At 36.3% G+C, this 18,272-nt stretch overlaps 1 protein-coding gene across 3 annotated transcripts in view; it reads left to right on the top strand.

Moving 5' to 3' along the window:
* PRKAA1 (protein kinase AMP-activated catalytic subunit alpha 1) overlaps positions 1–18,272 on the top strand; it is a 44,081-nt gene that overhangs the window by 18,722 nt on the left and 7,087 nt on the right. For all 3 annotated transcript variants that reach the window (XM_024754607.1, XM_024754608.1, XM_024754609.1), the window contains 5 exons: positions 6,773–6,914; positions 8,591–8,684; positions 12,738–12,882; positions 14,286–14,373; positions 16,123–16,347. In XM_024754607.1, coding sequence (XP_024610375.1) covers positions 6,773–6,914; positions 8,591–8,684; positions 12,738–12,882; positions 14,286–14,373; positions 16,123–16,347 — 694 coding nt within the window. The remainder of the gene's footprint in view (positions 1–6,772; positions 6,915–8,590; positions 8,685–12,737; positions 12,883–14,285; positions 14,374–16,122; positions 16,348–18,272) is intronic.

Below are 18,272 nucleotides of genomic sequence, written 5' to 3'. Positions count from 1 at the left end.
TTTTTTTTGATATTGAGAGAGCTGTTTGTATAGTTTGGAAATTAAGCCCTTATTGGTCTCATCATTTGAAGATATTTTCTCCCAGTGTTTAGGTTGTCTTTTCATTTCCTTTGCTGTTCAAAAGTGTATACATTTGATTAGGTCCCATTTGTTTATTTTTGCTTTTATTTCTTTTGCCTTGGGCTGATCTAAGAAAATATTGCCATGATTTATGTCAAAGAATATTTTGCCTATGTTCTCTGCTAGGGAGTTTTATGGTATTATGTCTTGTATTTAAGTCTTTAAGCCATTTAGAGTTTACTTTTGTGTATGGTGTGAGTGAGTGTTTGAACTTCATTGATTTACATGAAGCTGTCTGGCTTTCCCAACACCATTTGCTGAGGAGACTGTCTGTCTGACTTACTTCACTAATCGTAATAACCTCCAGGTCAAATATTTTAGTTCTTTTGTACCTTTTCCTCTACACCCTCATTCTCCTAATATAATTATGTCATACTTTTTAAAAATTCCATATTTGGTGTTTTCATAATTGTGACTGTGTAAAAACTATCTGCTAAGCCAATACTATGACTATATTTACTTATAGAACTTTTCATTTTCCTGGAGTTATTAATTTACCTCACTTTTTCATTTGCTTAGTTTTCTTCTAACGTAAGGCTAAATTCTCCACATCTTCAAATGCTTCTGTAAGATCTTTCTCAATGTAACATTACGTACTTTCAAACCTGTCAGATAATTTATCTGTCTATTCTTTTTTCTCCCTAGAAATAACCGTCCTGGATCCTCTGCAACATTTCTGTCTGGATTTGTTGCCTTCCAGCCTTCTACACAGCTGTTACCTATGACTTTGCTTCATTACCTTATTGGGGATTCTCTTCTTTTTCTCCTATATTGGATCCCTTCTTACTGAATACCATCTTGGTTTCTTTTTATTTATTTATTATTTAAAGAAAAATTTTTTTATTTTTAATTTTCTTTTTGAATTTTATTTTATTTTTTATACAGCACGTTCTTATTAGTTATCCACTTTATACATATTAGTGTATACATGTCAATCCCAGTCTCACAATTCATCACACCACCCCCTCCCCACTACTTTCCCCCCTTGGTAGCCATAAGTTTGTTCTCTACATCTGTGTCTCAATTTCTGCCCTGCAAACCAGTTCATCTGTACCATTTTTCTAGGTTCCACATATATGCGTTAATATATGATATTTGTTTTTCTCTTTCTGACTTACTTCACTGTGTAAGACAGTCTCTAGATCCATGCACGTCTCTACAAATGACCCAATTTCGTTCCTTTTTATGGCTGAGTAATATTCCATTGTATATATGTACCACATCTTCTTTTTCCATTCGTCTGTCGATGGACATTTAGGTTGCTTCCATGACCTGGCTGTTGTAAATAGTGCTGCAATGAACATTGGGGTGCATGTGTCTTTTTGAATTATGGTTTTCTCTGGGTATATGCCCAGTAGTCGGATTGCCTGGGTCATATGGTAATTCTATTTTTAGTTTTTTAAGGAACCTCCATACTGTTATCCATAGTGGCTGTATCAATTTACATTCCCACCAACAGTGCAAGAGGGTTCCCTTTTCTCCACACCCTCTCCAGCAGTTGTTGTTTGTAGGTTTTCTGATGATGCCCCTTCTAAATGGTGTGAGGTGATACCTCATTGTAGTTTTGATTTGCATTTCTCTAATCATTAGTGATGTTGAGCAGCTTTTCATGTGCTGCTTGGCCATCTGTATGTCTTCTTTGGAGAAATGTCTATTTAGGTCTTCTGCCTATTTATTTATTTATGGCTGTGTTGGGTCTTTGTTGCTGCGTGCGAGCTTCCTCTAACTGTGTTGAGTGGGGGCTACTCTTCACTGCAGTGTGCAGGCTTCTTATTATGGTGGCTTCCCTTGTTGGGGAGCATGGGCTCTAGGCACGCGGGCTTCAGTAGTTGTGGCGCGTGGGCTCAGTAGTTGTGGCATGTGGGCTCAGTAGTTGTGGCACGCGGGCTTTGGTATTTGTGGCTTGCAGGCTCTAGAGTGCAGGCTCAGTAGTTGTGGTGCACAGGCTTAGTTGCTCCGTGGCATGTGGGATCCTCCTGGACCAGAGCTCGAACCTGTGTTCCCTGCATTGACAGGTGGATTCTTAACCCCTGTGCCACCAGGGAAGTCCCTTCTGCCCATTTTTTGATTGGGTTATTTGTTGTTTTAATATTGAGCTGCATGAGCTGTTTATATATTTTGGAGATTAATCCTTTGTCCGTTGATTCGTTTGCAACTATTTTGTCCTATTCTGAGGGTTGTCTCTTCATCGTCTGTAGTTTCCTTTGCTTTGCAAAAGCTTTTAAGTTTCATTAGGTCCCATTTGTTTATTTTTGTTTTTATTTCCATTCCTTTAGGAGGTGGATCAAAGAAGATCTTGCTGTGATTTATGTCAAAGTGTTTTTCCTATGTTGTCCTCCAGTAGTTTTATAGTGTCCGGTCTTACATTTAGGTCTCTAATCCATTTTGAGTTTATTTTTGTGTATGGTGTTCTAATTTCATTCTTTTACATGTAGCTGTCCAGTTTGGATTCTGTTTGCTAGTATTTTGTTAAGGATTTTTGCATCTATGTTCATCAGTGATATTGGTCTGTAATTTTCTCTTTTTGTAGTATCTTTGTCTGCTTTTGGTATCATGGTGATGGTGGCCTCATAGAAGGACTTTGGGAGTGTTCCTTCCTCCGCAAATTTTGGGAAGAGATTGAGAAGGATGGGTGTTAGCTTTTCCTTTTCTAAATGTTTGATAGAATTCACCTGTGAAGCCATCTGGTCCTGGACTTTTGTTTGTTGGAATATTTTTAACCACAGTTTCAATTTTATTACTTGTGATTGGTCTGTTTGTATTTTCTATTTCTCCCTGGTTCAGTATTGGAAGGTTATACCTTTCTAAGAATTTGTCCATTTCATCCAGGTTTTCTATTTTTATTGGCACAGAGTTGCTTGTAGTAGTCTCTTGTGATGCTTTGTATTTCTGCAGTGTCTGTTGTAACTTCTCCTTTTTCATTTCTAATTTTATTGATTTGAGTCCTCTCCCTCTTTTTCTTGATGAGTCTGGCTAAAGGTTTATCAATTTTGTTTATCTTCTCAAAGAACCAGCTTTTAATTTTATTGATTGCTATTGTTTTCTTTGTTTCTGTTTCACTTATTTCTGCTCTGATCTTTTTGATTTTTTCCCTTCTACTAACTTTGGGTTTTGTTTCTTCTTCTTTCTTTAGTTCCTTTAGGTGTAAGGTTAGATGGTTTATTTGAGGTTTTTCTAGTTTCTTGAGGTAGGCTTGTATTGGTATAAACTTCCCTCTTAGAACTGCTTTTGCTGCATCCCATAGGTTTTGGATCATCGTGTTTTCGTTGCAATTTGACTCTAGGTATTTTCTGATTTCCTCTTTGATTTCTTCAGTGATTTCTTGGTTATTTGGTAACGTATTGTTTAGCCTCCATGTGTTTGTGTTTTTTATGTTTTTTCCCTGTAATTGATTTATAATCTCATAGTGTTGTGGTCAGAAAAGAAGCTTGATATGATTTCAATTTTCTTAAATTTACCAAGGCTTGATTTCTGACCCAAGATGTGATCTATCCTGGAGAGTGTTCTGTGTGCACTTGAGAAGAAAGTGTAATCTGCTGTTTTTCGATGGAATGTCCTATAAGTATCAATTAAATCTATCTGGTCTGTTGTGTCATTTAAAGCTTGTGTTTCCTTATTAATTTTCTGTCTGGATGATCTGTCCATTGGTGTAAGTGAGGTGTTCAAATCCCCTACTATTACTGTGTTACTGTCAATTTCCTGTTTTATAGCTGTTAGCAGTTGCTTCATGTATTGAGATGTTCCTATGTTGGGTGCATATATATGTATAATTGTTATATCTTCTTCTTGCATTGATTCCTTGATCATTATGTAGTGTCGTTCCTTGTCTCTTGTAACATTCTTTATTTTAAAGTCTATTTTATCTCATGTGAGTATTGCTACTCCAGCTTTCTTTTGATTTTCATTTGCATGGAATATGTTTTTCCATCCCCTCACTTTCAGTCTCTATGTGTCCCTAGGTTTGAAGTGGGTCTCTTGTAGACAGCATATATATGGGTCTTGTTTTTAAAATTTATTTATTTTATTTATTTATTTTTGGCTGCATTGGGTCTTTGTTGCTGCGTGCAGGCTTTCTCTAGTTGTGGCGCACAGGGGCTACTCTTCTTTGCTGTGCATGGTTTTCTCATTGTGGTAGCTTCTCTTGTTGCAGAGCATGGGCTCTAGGCATATGGGCTTCAGTAGTTGTGACACTCGGGCTCTAGAGCGCAGGCTCAGTAGTTGTGGTGCACGGGCTTAATTGCTGTGTGGCATGTGGGATCTTCCTAGACTAGGGCTCGAACCCGTGTCCCCTGCATTGCCAGGCGGATTCTTAACCACCGCGTCACCAGGGAAGCTGTGGGTCTTATTTTTGTATCCATTCAGTGAGCCTGTGTCTTTTGGTTGGAGCATTTATTCCATTCACGTTTAAGGTAATTATCGATATGTATGCTCCCATTACCATTTTCTTAATTGTTATGGGTTTGTTTTTGTAGGTCCCTTTCTTCTCTTGTGTTTCTCACTTAGAGAAGTTCCTTTAGCATATGTTGTAGAGCTGGTTTGGTGGTGCTAAATTCTCTTAGCTTTTGCTTGTCTGTAAAGCTTTTGATTTCTCTGTCGAATCTGAATGAGATCCTTGTGGGGTAGAATAATGTTGCTTGTAGGTTCTTCCCTTTCATCAATTTAAATATATCACGCTACTCACTTCTGGCTTGTAGAGTTTCTGCTGAGAAATCAGCTGTTGACCTTATGTGAGTTCCCTTGTATGTTATTTGTCATTTTTCCCTTGTTGCTTTCAATAATTTTTCTTTGTCTTTATTTTTTGTCAATTTGATTACTGTTTGTTTCGGTGTATTTCTCCTTCAGTTTATCCTACCTGGGACTCTCTGTGCTTCCTGGACTTGGGTGGCTATTTCCTTTTCTATCTTAGGGAAGTTTTCGACTGTAATTTCTTCAAATATTTTCTCGGGTCCTTTCTCTGTTTCTTCTCCTTCTGGGACCCCTATAATGCGAATGTTGTTGTGTTTAATGTTGTCCCAGAGGTCTTTTAGGCTGTCTTCATTTCTTTTCATTCTTTTTTCTGTATTCTGTTCCTTGGCAGTGAATTCCACCATTCTGTCCTCCAGGTCATTTATCCGTTCTTCTGCCTCAGTTATTCTGCTTTTGATTCCTTCTAGTGTATTTTTCATTTCAGTTATTGTATTGTTCATCTCTTTTTGTTTGTTCTTTAATTCTTCTAGGTGTTTGTTCTTTAATTCTTCTACGTCTTTGTTAAACATTTCTTGCATCTTCTCGATCTTTGCCTCCATTCTTTTTCTGAGGTCCTGGATCATCTTCACTATCATTCTGAATTCTTTTTCTGGAAAGTTGTCTATCTCCACTTTATTGTTTTTCTGGGGTTTTATCTTGTTCTTTCATCTTGTACAAAGCCCTCTGCCTTTTCATTTTGTCTGTCTCTCTGTGAATGTGGTTTTCCTTCCACAGGCTGGAGAATTGTGGTTCTTGCTTCTGCTGTCTGCCCTCTTACCATCTTGGTTTCTTTCCTGATTTTGATGGAATATTAATTCTCCACTAGGTCCTTAAGAAAGCGTGTTTAGAAGCTAAATTTTTGGAGACTTTGTCTCTGTTAAAAAATGTCTAAATTCTATTATAAGCATTTATTATCTGGGTATAGCATTCAAAATTGAAAGGTAATCACTTAAAATTTTTTTCTTATTTTTCAAAACAGAAATTACATTCTCATGAACCTAAATTTTAAAGGTTCAGGAGATTATAGAGAAAGTGTGTCTAACATGAGGGTGGTTTTTGGTATGATGCAACTGTTCTGTATCTGATTATAATGGTGATTACACCAATTTCTGCATGCCTTAAAATCCATAGAACTGCACAACAAAAGAAACAAGTTCAATTTGTATGTATGATAGTTTAAAAAATGAAAAGTAAATTAAGAGAATTTAAAAGTACAAAAAGGTAGAGAGGGCTTCCCGCGTGGCTCAGTGGTTAAGAACCTGCCTGCCAACGCAGGGGACACGGGTTCAAGCCCTGGTCCGGGAAGATCCCACATGCTGCAGAGCAACTAAGCCCATGTGCCCCAGCTACTGAGCCTGCACTCTAGAGCCTGTGCTCCGCAACAAGAGAAGCCATGGCAATGAGAAGCCCGCGCACCGCAAAGCTGCAACTGGAGAAAAGCCCACACGCAGCTACAAAGACCCTGCACAGCCAAAAATAAATAAATAAATAAAAAGGTAGAGAGCAAAAAGAAGTTTCTTTCTTTCTCTCTCCCTTAGCCTTCCAGCTTTAAACATCTAAACGTTCAGGGATAAATCAGGCAGAATTGAAAGGAACTTGACATATATTCACTACTATGTATAAAATAGATAACTGATGAGAACCTACTGTATAGCACAGGGAATAGTACTCAATGTTCTGTGGTGACCTAAATGGGAAGGAAATGCAAAACCAGGGGATATATGTATACCTCTAGCTGATTCACTTTAATGTACAGCAGAAACTAGCACAACATCGTAAAGCAGCCATACACCAGTTAAAAATTAAAAAAGAACTTGGAACTGTGCAAGTACATTTGGAGAATGCTAAGATTACTACTCTTAGAATAGTTCTAAATATGTTATTAATCAAACCTGGCGCTAATTTATTAAAATTATTTCTCCTACAGTTGGCAAACATGAGTTGACTGGGCATAAAGTTGCTGTGAAGATACTCAATCGACAGAAGATTCGAAGCCTTGATGTAGTAGGAAAAATCCGCAGAGAAATTCAGAACCTCAAGCTTTTCAGGCATCCTCATATAATTAAACTGTAAGATCTGATTGTATTAAATATAGTCATATCATTTTTTCATCATTTTTGTTAACCTTCTTAATCTGACAAGTGAGAAAGATGAGTGACATTGCTTTGGTCTGTTCCTGAGGGTTTTCAAATTTCTTCCTGTTCATGTATTTATCTAACCCCATTCATGGTCACTTAAGCCTAAGTTCACATTTTGCCCTTGTGATGATCAGATGTTATTTTTCTCATTTTCGGGACTGATGCCGTTCTGATAGATAACTTTCAGTGCCCCTATTGCTGTAGAACCAACAATGATTTGCTAGTAAAAACTTCTGCCCTCCAAATTTCCACATGATATCAGCTAGCCTCACTAGAGACCATAAAGTAGGGTCTCCACTCCCCCACACTGCTTATATCTGATAAAACAAGTAACAAATCATAGATTTTCAGGAATCCAAATCCAAATAATAGAATTTCAGGAATCCAAATTTCAAAAGGCAGTAATATTACCATTGTTTTACAGCTGACAATTGTAGGATCTACAGTTAAGTTATTTACTACTCAGCTTTATTATGCAGGCTATAAATTAAAACCATTTAGGCTTTTGTATTGAACTGGTGACTCAAAATTTGTTTCACTCTCACCTCTTCTCATGTGTTGAGGTTCCATGGTTTTAAATACCATCCTTATGCTGACAGCCCTTAATATACATCTCCTGCTTTGAAACCTGTTCCCTGAATATGCACACTGCCTATTTTACATCTCCATTTGGGTAACCATGAGGCATGTGAAACTCGATCTGGCCCAAACTGAACCCTTTTATTACCTTCTGGTGCCTGGTCTTCCTGGTCTTTTCACCATCTCAGTTAATATCAGTTCCTCAGGGCAGAAACTTAGGAACTATCCTTAACTTTCCTATTTCTCTCACTTCCCAACCTCCATTCCATCCCTTCCTTCAAAAACTAAGATCTCATTCTAGTTCCTTCATTATCATCAACCCAGTGTGGGCCCCCTTCATCTTTCTCATGGACTACTGCAGTAGCCACCTGCTTCCACCCTACTGCCCAGTCAGTTCTTCACATTGCTGCCATCAATTAAAGTTACCCTTTTACTTGGCCAGATCATGTGACTGCTTTGCTTAAAACCTTCAATAGCTTTCTTTCTCCTATAGAGTAAAAGCCAAAGCCTCATCATGACTTTTAAGGTTCTGTGTCCTCTGCTGTCCAGTTACCTCTTTGACCCCACATCCTGTTTCTCTCTCCCAGCTCACTCTGCTCTAGCCTTCCTACCATTGCTCAAATGCGCCAGGCAGGTTTCCCCCTGGGGGCCTTTGCACTTGCTGTTCCTCTGCCTGGTTCACCTTCTTCCTAGATAATGGCATGGTTTGTTCCCTGATTTCCATTAGGCTCTGCTTAAATGTTACTTTTTCAGAGAGGCCTTCCTTGAATACCCTGTATGAAAGATTTCCCTTAGTTTTGCTTTGATTCTCTTCATAGCATGTTCCACCACCTGAAATACTGTTTTTTATTTAGTGTCTGTTTCTTGGCTTCTGGAAAATAAACTCCACGAGAGCAGAGAATTTGTTTTGTTCCCTGCAGTTTTCCCAGTGTCTAGCACAGTGCCTGGTGTATTATAGGTGCTTAGTAAACACTTAATGAATGAATATACATGTTTTAATACTGGTAGATAATGTTTTCTCTCACCAGGTACCAGGTCATCAGTACACCATCTGATATTTTCATGGTGATGGAATATGTCTCAGGAGGAGAGCTATTTGATTATATCTGTAAAAACGGAAGGGTAAGCAGTTCTGATTTAATCCTGTGTATATTTTGTAATTCCCCTGATCCCTTATTAGCATCAAAATATCAGAAAGCAATTCTGTTAAGAGGTCTACTTAATAACCAGCTCCCTTGGTCATGTATGTGCCTAGAATCATAGACTATTTAGAGCTAAGAAGCATCTTAAAGATTATCTCCTTAGCCTACTTACACAGATATGGAAACCAAGAGTCACAGTTTATTTATTTATTTTGTAAAAAATTAATTTAATTAATTTATTTACTTTTGGCTGCATTGGGTCTTCATTGCTGCGCATGGGCTTTCTCTAGTTGCAGCGAACAGGGGCTACCCTTCGTTGTGGTGCGTGGGCTTCTCATTGCGGTGGCTCCTCTTGTTGCAGAGCATGGGTTCTAGGTGCGTGGGCCTCTGTAGTTGTGACACGCGGGCTCAGTAGTTGTGGCTCGTGGACTCTAGAGCACAGGCTCAGTAGTTGTGGTGCACAGGCTTAGTTGCCTCGTGGCATGTAGGATCTTCCTGGACCAGGGATTGGACCCATGTACCCTGCATTGGCAGGTGAATTCTTAACCACTGCTCCACCAGGGAAGTCCGTCATGAATTCTTAACCACTGCTCCACCAGGGAAGTCCGTCATAGTTTATTTATTTTTATTTATTTACTTTTTATATTTTGGTCATACTCTGTGGCACGTGGGATCTTAGTTCCCTGACCAGGGATCAAACCTGTGCCCGCTGCATTGGAAGCGCAGAGTCTTAACCACTGGACCACCAGGGAAGTCTGAGACTCACAGTTTATATATATGCTCAAGGTCACATAATTTATTAATGACAGAATTGGATTGAGACTCCAGAACTCACGATCTTCAGACTTTGCTTCTGGGGCATACAAATACTTTTAATATATATCTTAAATTATGTATGTAATCCTTAAAAAATATATTATTAAATACTTAAAGATCGAGGCCTTGCTAGTCAACCCTAGTCACATTTAAATTGCATTCATTTTTTGGTTTCAGAAATCTGATGTATCTGGAATAGTAAGAACAGGCTCCATGAAGGAGGTAGGAATTAGACTTAAAGAATTTAGAGTTGGAAGGAACTTTAGAAGACATTTTGAACAGTGTCTTAAGTTACAGATACAAAAACTGAACATTGACCCCTGCGCATACTTTTGCTTACACCCAGGGTATGTGGTATACAAAAACCTCTTTCTGGAAGAGCCATGTCAAGCATTGAGAAGCCAATTTTTTTCCCTCCCAATCTAACATTCTTTATATCATTCACTCATTTGTTCTATGTAGCATATCTTTACTTTCATCAAAATCATTAACCAAATTAATTTTGATTTTACCATTTCTTAACATGGTTCATTTCAATTTCAGGTATTCCACTTGTCTTTTCACTCCCTACTCCCTGCCCCCACAATCCCACACAAATATTCTGCCTAGAAAAATGGAAACAGACACAAATTGAATTGGCACCTTGCTTTCTTATCTTTTGTTTTTCATGTCTTAATCATTTTGCTTTACATTATGGGGATTTTCCTCAATTTTATCTGTTGCATATTAAAATTCCAGCTGTTTTGTTTTGGTTTTTTTGCGGTACGCGGGCCTCTCACTGCTGTGGCCTCTCCCGTTGCGGAGCACAGGCTCCGGACGTGCAGGCTCAGTGGCCATGGATCACGGGCCCAGCCGCTCCGCGGCACATGGGATCTCCCTGGACCGGGTCATGAACCTGTGTCCCCTGCATCGGCAGGCGGACTCTCAACCACTGCACCACTAGGGAAGCCAGTTGTCTTTCTTTAAATAGCCTATTTTTGTTGTTGTTGTTCCACTGAGATAATAAATGTATCTGTCTGAGGATGACAATTAGTTTAAATTTTTTTTCTTCTTCTCTTCCCTGGATTGCTTCTGTACCTTCTCTGTTCCCTGCTCCCTGTTTTTTTTCTATTCATTTTATTGGTCTTTGTCTTTTGTGCATGACCCTTGCTCAGATACCTGGTGATTCTGGGTTGTCCACTCATATTTGAGAGTGAGATTCTAAATGCCAAGCTCATGAGGATGGAACTTATTAATTAGTGGGCCTTCCCATAGGTTGAATAGGTACGGACCTGCTTGTTTTACTAGGAAACACCAAATGTTAACAATTACAAATATTTTTCCTTGGATCAGAAAGTTGCTCCACAAGAAACATTCCAGTTTCCTTGAGCGTGTTAGCTTAGCTGCCAGTGCTCTGCGAGCTAAATGGGGAAAGGCCCACAAGCCTTACTGCTTAGTATGTTGTCTTTCATTTTATCCCCATGTTTTCCTTCTGGTGCCTCATTCCTACTCTGGTGTCCTTGAGAACAGAGCTGGTTCAGCCTTATTAAAGAGTAAATCGTGGGTCTTATTCCCCAGTAAGGGTGAGCTTAAAACTTCTTTCTTCCGTCAGTTGTCCTGTTTTCAGTCCACTTCTCACTTCTACCTTCAGAAATTCCCAACACTTCCAATATCTAAGCCCTTCCAGGAGTCTGCATGCAGATGAGTTTATCATTGATTTCCACCCCTAAAGGCTTATTAGATTTCAGCTTTCTGTGGTTGGCCAAGTCTTCATCACTGTTCATCTACTCTCTAGCTTAGTGACTCCTTGATTACTGCTGTCTGTTCTCTTGCTCTTTTGTCTTTATATGCTGTCATCTTGGTGATGTTTCAAGGAGTGGAGACAAAGGTTCCATCTGCCATGCTTAAATGGAAATATGCTTTGACTTTTCTAATCTTTCTTTGTAGACTTCCCCTCCTTGATCCTTTGTACTCTATTTATTATTAATAGAGTATAATTTTCATTTTTGTAGCCTATCTAGTTATTTTACCTCTTGTATTTTGCTTAATCAATTAAATTTTCTTCTCTTTCACATTTAGAACACATTCTTTTTTTCATTTAGTGTATTTGATATGAAGTCGTATTAAAAAATGAACCTATATTCTAGAAATAAAGGTATTAGATTGCTAATGCATTATTACTTTCTCTAGAGGAAGGGCATCTCTGAGTGCTTTGATAGTTTTAGTTTTGCTTTCAAAAGAAATTACTGGTTCATATTCCAGATTATCCATACCATTAAAGGTGTAGGAACCTGGTTTTAGAATGCTAATTTGTGACCTGTGGTAGAGAATTGCATATTAGAGTCCTTTGCCTAGAGAATTAATAGCTTATTTATTAAATATGACTTCTTGGGAGCAGGCATACCCAAGTAATGGCTTTCATTTATGGAAAAAAATCATAAAATAATAAAATATAGATAAATGGACAGAGAAGTTTTTAAAGAATATTTTAAAAAATGTAATTACAGCATAAGATGTAATTTTTCAGTAAGCATAGTAAAGATAAATGCTGTTATATTTTATAAAACAAATGAATTAAGGTTTTTCTTTTGTTAAAATTAAAACATCTTTTATTTCAGGAGATATGATAACATGGTTGCTTGCTAATTCATTAACACTGCTTAAATGTTGCTTTCTCATATAGTCCACAACAGTATTCCCCACCCCAGCATAACTCTTTGTGCCCTTATCCTCCTTTGTTTTTCTTCAAAACACTCTTACTCCTTATATTTGATATTTATATGTTTATTGTCTATTTTCTTTAACTAGATTAGGGCCTTTTTTTAATTCATTGCTGTATCTTGAGTGTCTAAAACCGTGCATGGCACATTGAAGGTATTCAATAAATATTTGTTAAGGAATCAAGGATTAAATATTTGTAATTTACAGGAGAAAACATGCCTACTTTCAGGTAGAAATTGAAATTATTTGAAATAGTGCATGAGATTAGGTGAAAAAAGTTATTATAGTCAAGAGAGTGATAATATTAGGAAGTTGAGTTACTGATTTGGGTTCTAAGACCCTCCTAGCATTTCCGTTTTATGCTGCCTATATCTCCTCCCCGTTTCAAAAGTATCTCATGAGTGAGGTTCATTTGGAAGGTTTCTTGCATTTTCACAGTTTTATAGGTTGGAAAATTATAGGTAGAATAATTTCTTTTGAAAGACACACGTTTAAGTTGCCTCTCTACTTTTCTTAGCTGGATGAAAAAGAAAGTCGGCGTCTGTTCCAACAAATCCTTTCTGGTGTGGATTATTGTCACAGGCATATGGTGGTCCACAGAGATTTGAAACCTGAAAATGTCCTGCTTGATGCACACATGAATGCAAAGATTGCTGATTTTGGTAAGGATATTTTTATAGTTTCATATATTCACTATGTTTAACAAACATCAGTAGGATTCTTCAGATAACTTTTGCTTTTATATAATAGACTGAGTATCCCAAAGTAGCATATCCTCACCATTTGTATATGAGCTACAAAAAGGAGTAAAAATAAGGGATTCTCTTAGCTTTATGTCTTTAAAATTGACTTTTATGACATAGGCAAACAATTTAAATTGGCAGCATTAGCGACATCACTTGAAAAGAGACCATTATTTGTGAAGGACCATTATTTAACTATTTGCTAATAGTGTTATCAATAGAACACACTGTTTCCAGTGTGTTCTTCTGATCAAGTTATGGAGCAAGAGGAAAGAGACTGGGCTGGAGTTACTCAAACTTTGAAAGCCAGAAGGCAAACCATATGAACAAAATTATTTTTAAAAAAAGAAAGTAAAATATTTTAAATAGAAAAGCATAGTTTCAGCTTGAGGAAAATTTAATGAATTTATTTTTCCTTTATTTCTTATATAAATTGCCATTGACATTATTAAACCTGAGATAAAAATGAATATCTACAAATCTCTTTTTTTAGTTTCATTTCAAATCAGAGGAGATACTTATATTTTCTTAAGTTTTGTATATGTTTATATATTTTAATCTTTAGAGATTCACTAAATAGTGCCCAACAGCTCTGAGCTACTGAGGTTTTTTTTTGTAACTGACTAAATTATTTGACTTTCTTATTCTTTAGTTGTCATTATGTTTTATACATTGTATTTTTGAGGAGGCAGAGTTTTCTTTTTTTTTTTGGCCGCGGGATCTTAGTTCCCCCACCAGGGATTGAACCCAGGCCACAGCAGTGAAAGCACCGAGTCCTAACCACTGGACCACCAGGGAATTCCCGAGTTTTCTTTTTGTAGTAGAGCTATGAAGGAACTTTGATATTAAAAATTATTATTATTATTTTTAAAATTTTTATTTATATATATTTTTTTGCAGTACGCAGGCCTCTCTAACCACTGCGCCACCAGGGAAGCCCTATTATTTTTTTTTAAAGAATCAGAATGGAGGTTAATAGAAACTTTGAATTTTAATTCGGTTCTACATTTTTTTCTAGTAATTTCTATATTAATAAAACTTAAACATGCCCAGTTTATTGTATTAAGGAAAATAACCAATAGTTTAATATGTACTCATTAAACTCCAACAATGCACTAACTTTATATGTTGAAACAGATTACAGATTTTATGGCATAAAGGCAAAATATTTGGGAACAATAAAGACTATAGGATTCTGTTGAAGCAAAGAACAAAATGATGATTTATCACTTTAATGCAAACTCAATTTTATTGTTTAATGGAATTTTGTTTTTATTTTTGTTCTTGGGAAATCTTGAGCAGTGGATTTTGTGCACTTTCAGGTCTTTCAAACATGATGTCAGATGGTGAATTTTTAAGAACAAGTTGTGGCTCACCCAACTATGCTGCACCAGAAGTAATTTCAGGAAGGTAGTGTTTGCCACCTCCTCCCCGCCCAATATATTTGTAATTGTCTTCTTTTCCTAGACTTTGTTAGTCTATAGTGTAATATTCAATTCTATTGAAAGGAATTTGAAGCTTATTTTTTTCTTATCCAGAAGGTATTCTATTTTAAGAGTAAAACATTATAAGTGAATAAGGATTAAGGACTCCATTTATTGAGGATGTTGGTTTGCAAGTCAAAATTATATTAGATGAGAGTACTCTCGTTTTTTCCCCTAGTGGAAGAAACTGAAGGTTTAAAACTAGCAAGTTTTAAAGGTAAGACATTAAAAACTTGAATAATACAGAAATATCTAGTAGTAAGAAATAGTGTACTATTTGCTTAGATGAAGAATTAAAAGTGTAATGGGTAGCTTTAATTTTTCAAATTAGTTTTAGCTTTTACGATAACGTGCCTTGGGGAATTGGACTGAAGTATTGATAAAGTCCTCAGATTTTATTTAATTTTCATTCTTTAAATCTTCTAGAGACTGAAATACTTTAAGAATTCTAATTTCAATTTACTAACCACCAGCATTGAGAACATGAGGATCTTAGTATAGGGCAGCTTTTCGGATAGTTTAGATGACAGGAAAATTTAATTTTTTTTGAAGAGTAACTGTTCTTCACTATACTACTGAAAGTGAAAACAAAGAAGCTAAAGTTTGTTTACTAGTTTTTATAATTAACTTTTAATAACTTTTCATTCAAACCATGTTTCTTTGTTTGAATGTCTTACATCCTGATTAATTTAGAATGCAGAAATAGAGTAGTATTTTCTTTCTATTTTCATAAGCTTGCTTGCCTAGACTGCTCAGAGAAATTATATTTGTGTTAAGGCATGGTTATGAGTAAGGCAGAAATATCTAATTTTAGATTTATTAAGGTTCATCATTACCTTTTTATATTAACTTAATGTTTAAATTATTATTTCATGTGGGTTGTCTAATTATTTGGGGAAGAAAACAATTTAGAACCTGGATACTGGGGGCAGTGTTAATTAAATAAACAAACAGAAATGTAATTGTGCATATATGTAATGGGCCATTACTGAAGTCTAATTTTCCCAGTTTGGATAAGGTCTTTCTGTGAGGTCTAGATGTATGGAAACTTTTACTTTCAAAATAGTATATATTGATCAGTTCAATAATTTATTTGACCAATTTAAAGAAATCCTTTCCCTGAAGCCAGACTTTGAATGGGTTATCTAATTAGGCAGTAGCTAGTTAAGTCAGTGGGTTACAGTGTATTGCAAATAAGAGTTTAAAATCTTCTGCGAATTAGTTAGCTGGGCTTCATTCTACAGCCTCAGGCCCCTTTTACCTTGGTATGAGGTCTCGGGTTATTTCGGAGAGTGGCTTTAAAGTCAGAACATTCTCACTTGATGAAGGATCACTTAATCTCTCCTCTGTAACCAAAAAACAATGGTTTTAAATTCAGTAATATGTTTGTTCAAAGTTTGGCCCTATTGATTGGATATCATGAGGACCCTTGTGAGGTAGTATGGACAGAATTTTAGCTATAGTTTGTAACTTAAAAAAATTCTTAATTTTTGTTTTCGAAGATAATACTGATAGAATTAGTATAGAATCTGTATGTGTAGTACACAGCAGTGACTTACAGAAACCATATTCTGACTAATAATTCTTTATGAAGTATCTATATTTAAAATGATTAATTGATTTACTCTTTAAGTTACTAATGATTGTTTAATCCAATTGATATTTCCTGTTACAGATTGTATGCTGGTCCAGAGGTAGATATATGGAGCAGTGGGGTTATTCTCTATGCTTTATTGTGTGGAACACTTCCATTCGATGATGATCATGTGCCAACTCTTTTTAAGAAGATATGTGATGGGATCTTTTATACCCCTCAGTATTTAAACCCTTCTGTGATTAGCCTTTTGAAACATATGCTGCAGGTGGATCCCATGAAGAGAGCCACAATCAAAGATATCAGGTGATAAAGCAACTTGATTATCAGATCTAATAGTATCAGTGATATAAGTGAAAGAAAATTTTGCAGAACAGTATGTACAATGTAATCCTGTTTTTATGTTAAAAATAGTGTATAGACTCATTTATTTTATTTTGATATTTAAGAACACATACTAACCCAGCTGCTTTAGGGAAGTAAGATTGGTAGGAGGAAGGGCTTTCACTTTTTTGCTTTTGTTTCTTTATTTGTTTTGAAATTGTAGCAGTGAACATTATATTACTTTTTTTTTTATTCCATACATATACAAAGTGGCTTTAATGAAATTCCGAATACAATATTTTTTATTAAAGTAAATGTGTATACTGTAACTAAAATAGAGGGGAATTCACTCTTAGCTAAGTATTGTAATAATATACTTTGGGTTCAGTAAGGAAAATATAATCTCTTCTAGGCATTTCAAACAGGATAATATCTGATCAGAAAAATAGGTGCTTACAAAATAAGGTGGAGGAGTTAAAGTCAGAAGTGGGGGAAGGGTGCTTTGATCTGTCAGTTTTGTCACTACTCACTAGTTCTTAGGACACCAGTAAGTTACTTTTTTTTTTTAAACTATTTTTTAAATTCAAACAGAAAGTCACAAAAATTATAATCATCCTCATCAGCTCACTCAGTCCCATGTAATTATTTTTTTTTATCTTGATCTTTTGTTAGCACTTTTATGAATTCATCAGTTTTCCATTAGAGTTCTGAAAATGCTTATTCGTTCAGTTCAGCAGTATAGTCAGTTACCAGAAACCTGAACTTGTCAATGTATTACTTTTTTGTGTGTGTGTGTGCGGTACGCGGGCCTCTCACTGTTGTGCCCTCTCCCGTTGCGGAGCACAGGCTCCGGACGCGCAGGCTCAGCGGCCATGGCTCACGGGCCCAGCCGCTCCGCGGCATGTGGGATCTTCCAGGACCGGGGCGTGTCCCCTGCATCGGCAGGTGGACTCTCAACCACTGCACCACCTGCGAAGCCCAGTGTATTACTTTTTAATTAAAAAAAAGAGCTAATAAAAAGGACCCTGGTTGGGTATTAGATTTGGTAGTGATTCTTTAAGATTTTCTATAGTATGCTTCATGTTTGACTTTTACATATTCTCATGGGGACTAATATTTTTTCGTAGTAAATTTCTGTGTTGCTATTTGAGTTCTGATCTTATAAATTATTGTATTTTCCCCTTTTGTTCATCTCAGGGAATGAGAAAATTTTAATTCAATCAATGACATGTTTGTTTTTGTAGTAGTATACATTGAATTACATATGAAATTACTGTTTTGTAGGTTAAAAAGTCCATCAATTTTACCAGTTGCATATGGTTCCACGGAATAGTTTAAATAAGGCAAAAGTGATGATGACAAATCTCCTTCTCAAGTTTGGGCAGGTCATTTCTGATGAAGATTTTTAAAAAAACTGCAAACTTTGTTTCTTCTACCATCATTTTTCTTTCCTTTTTTTTCCCTTATGGAAATTTCTCTTTTGGTCTTCTAACGGCTAGACAGCACACTTCTCTGAGATGGAGGGCGAAGGAAGAAAGAAATCAGACGTATATCTGGGAATAGTAAAGAAGAAAGCATTAGGATAATGAAGAAGAAAGAAAGATCATATGTAGAACTTAAAGCTTGATTCCTAAAATAGATAACTAATAAGGACCTACTGTATAGCACAGGGGACTCTATTCAATACTATGTAATGACTTATATGGGAAAAGAATCTAAAAAAGTGGATATATGTATATGTATAACTGGATTCACTGTGCTGTACGGCAGAAAGTAACACAACATTGTAAATCAACTATATTCCAATTAAAAAAAGAAGAAAAGAAAAAAGCTTCATTCCTTTCCATTTACTCCATATGCTGCAGACTAGCTAAAAAACAGACTGTGAGTGGCGGGGCATGACTTTA

The sequence above is a fragment of the Neophocaena asiaeorientalis genome, unplaced genomic scaffold, assembly GCF_003031525.2.
Source record: "Neophocaena asiaeorientalis asiaeorientalis breed wild unplaced genomic scaffold, Neophocaena_asiaeorientalis_V1.1 scaffold229, whole genome shotgun sequence".
Lineage (NCBI taxonomy): Eukaryota > Metazoa > Chordata > Mammalia > Artiodactyla > Phocoenidae > Neophocaena > Neophocaena asiaeorientalis.
Note: the sequence above shows the minus strand (reverse complement) of the source record. Positions and strands in the feature narration are given on the sequence as shown.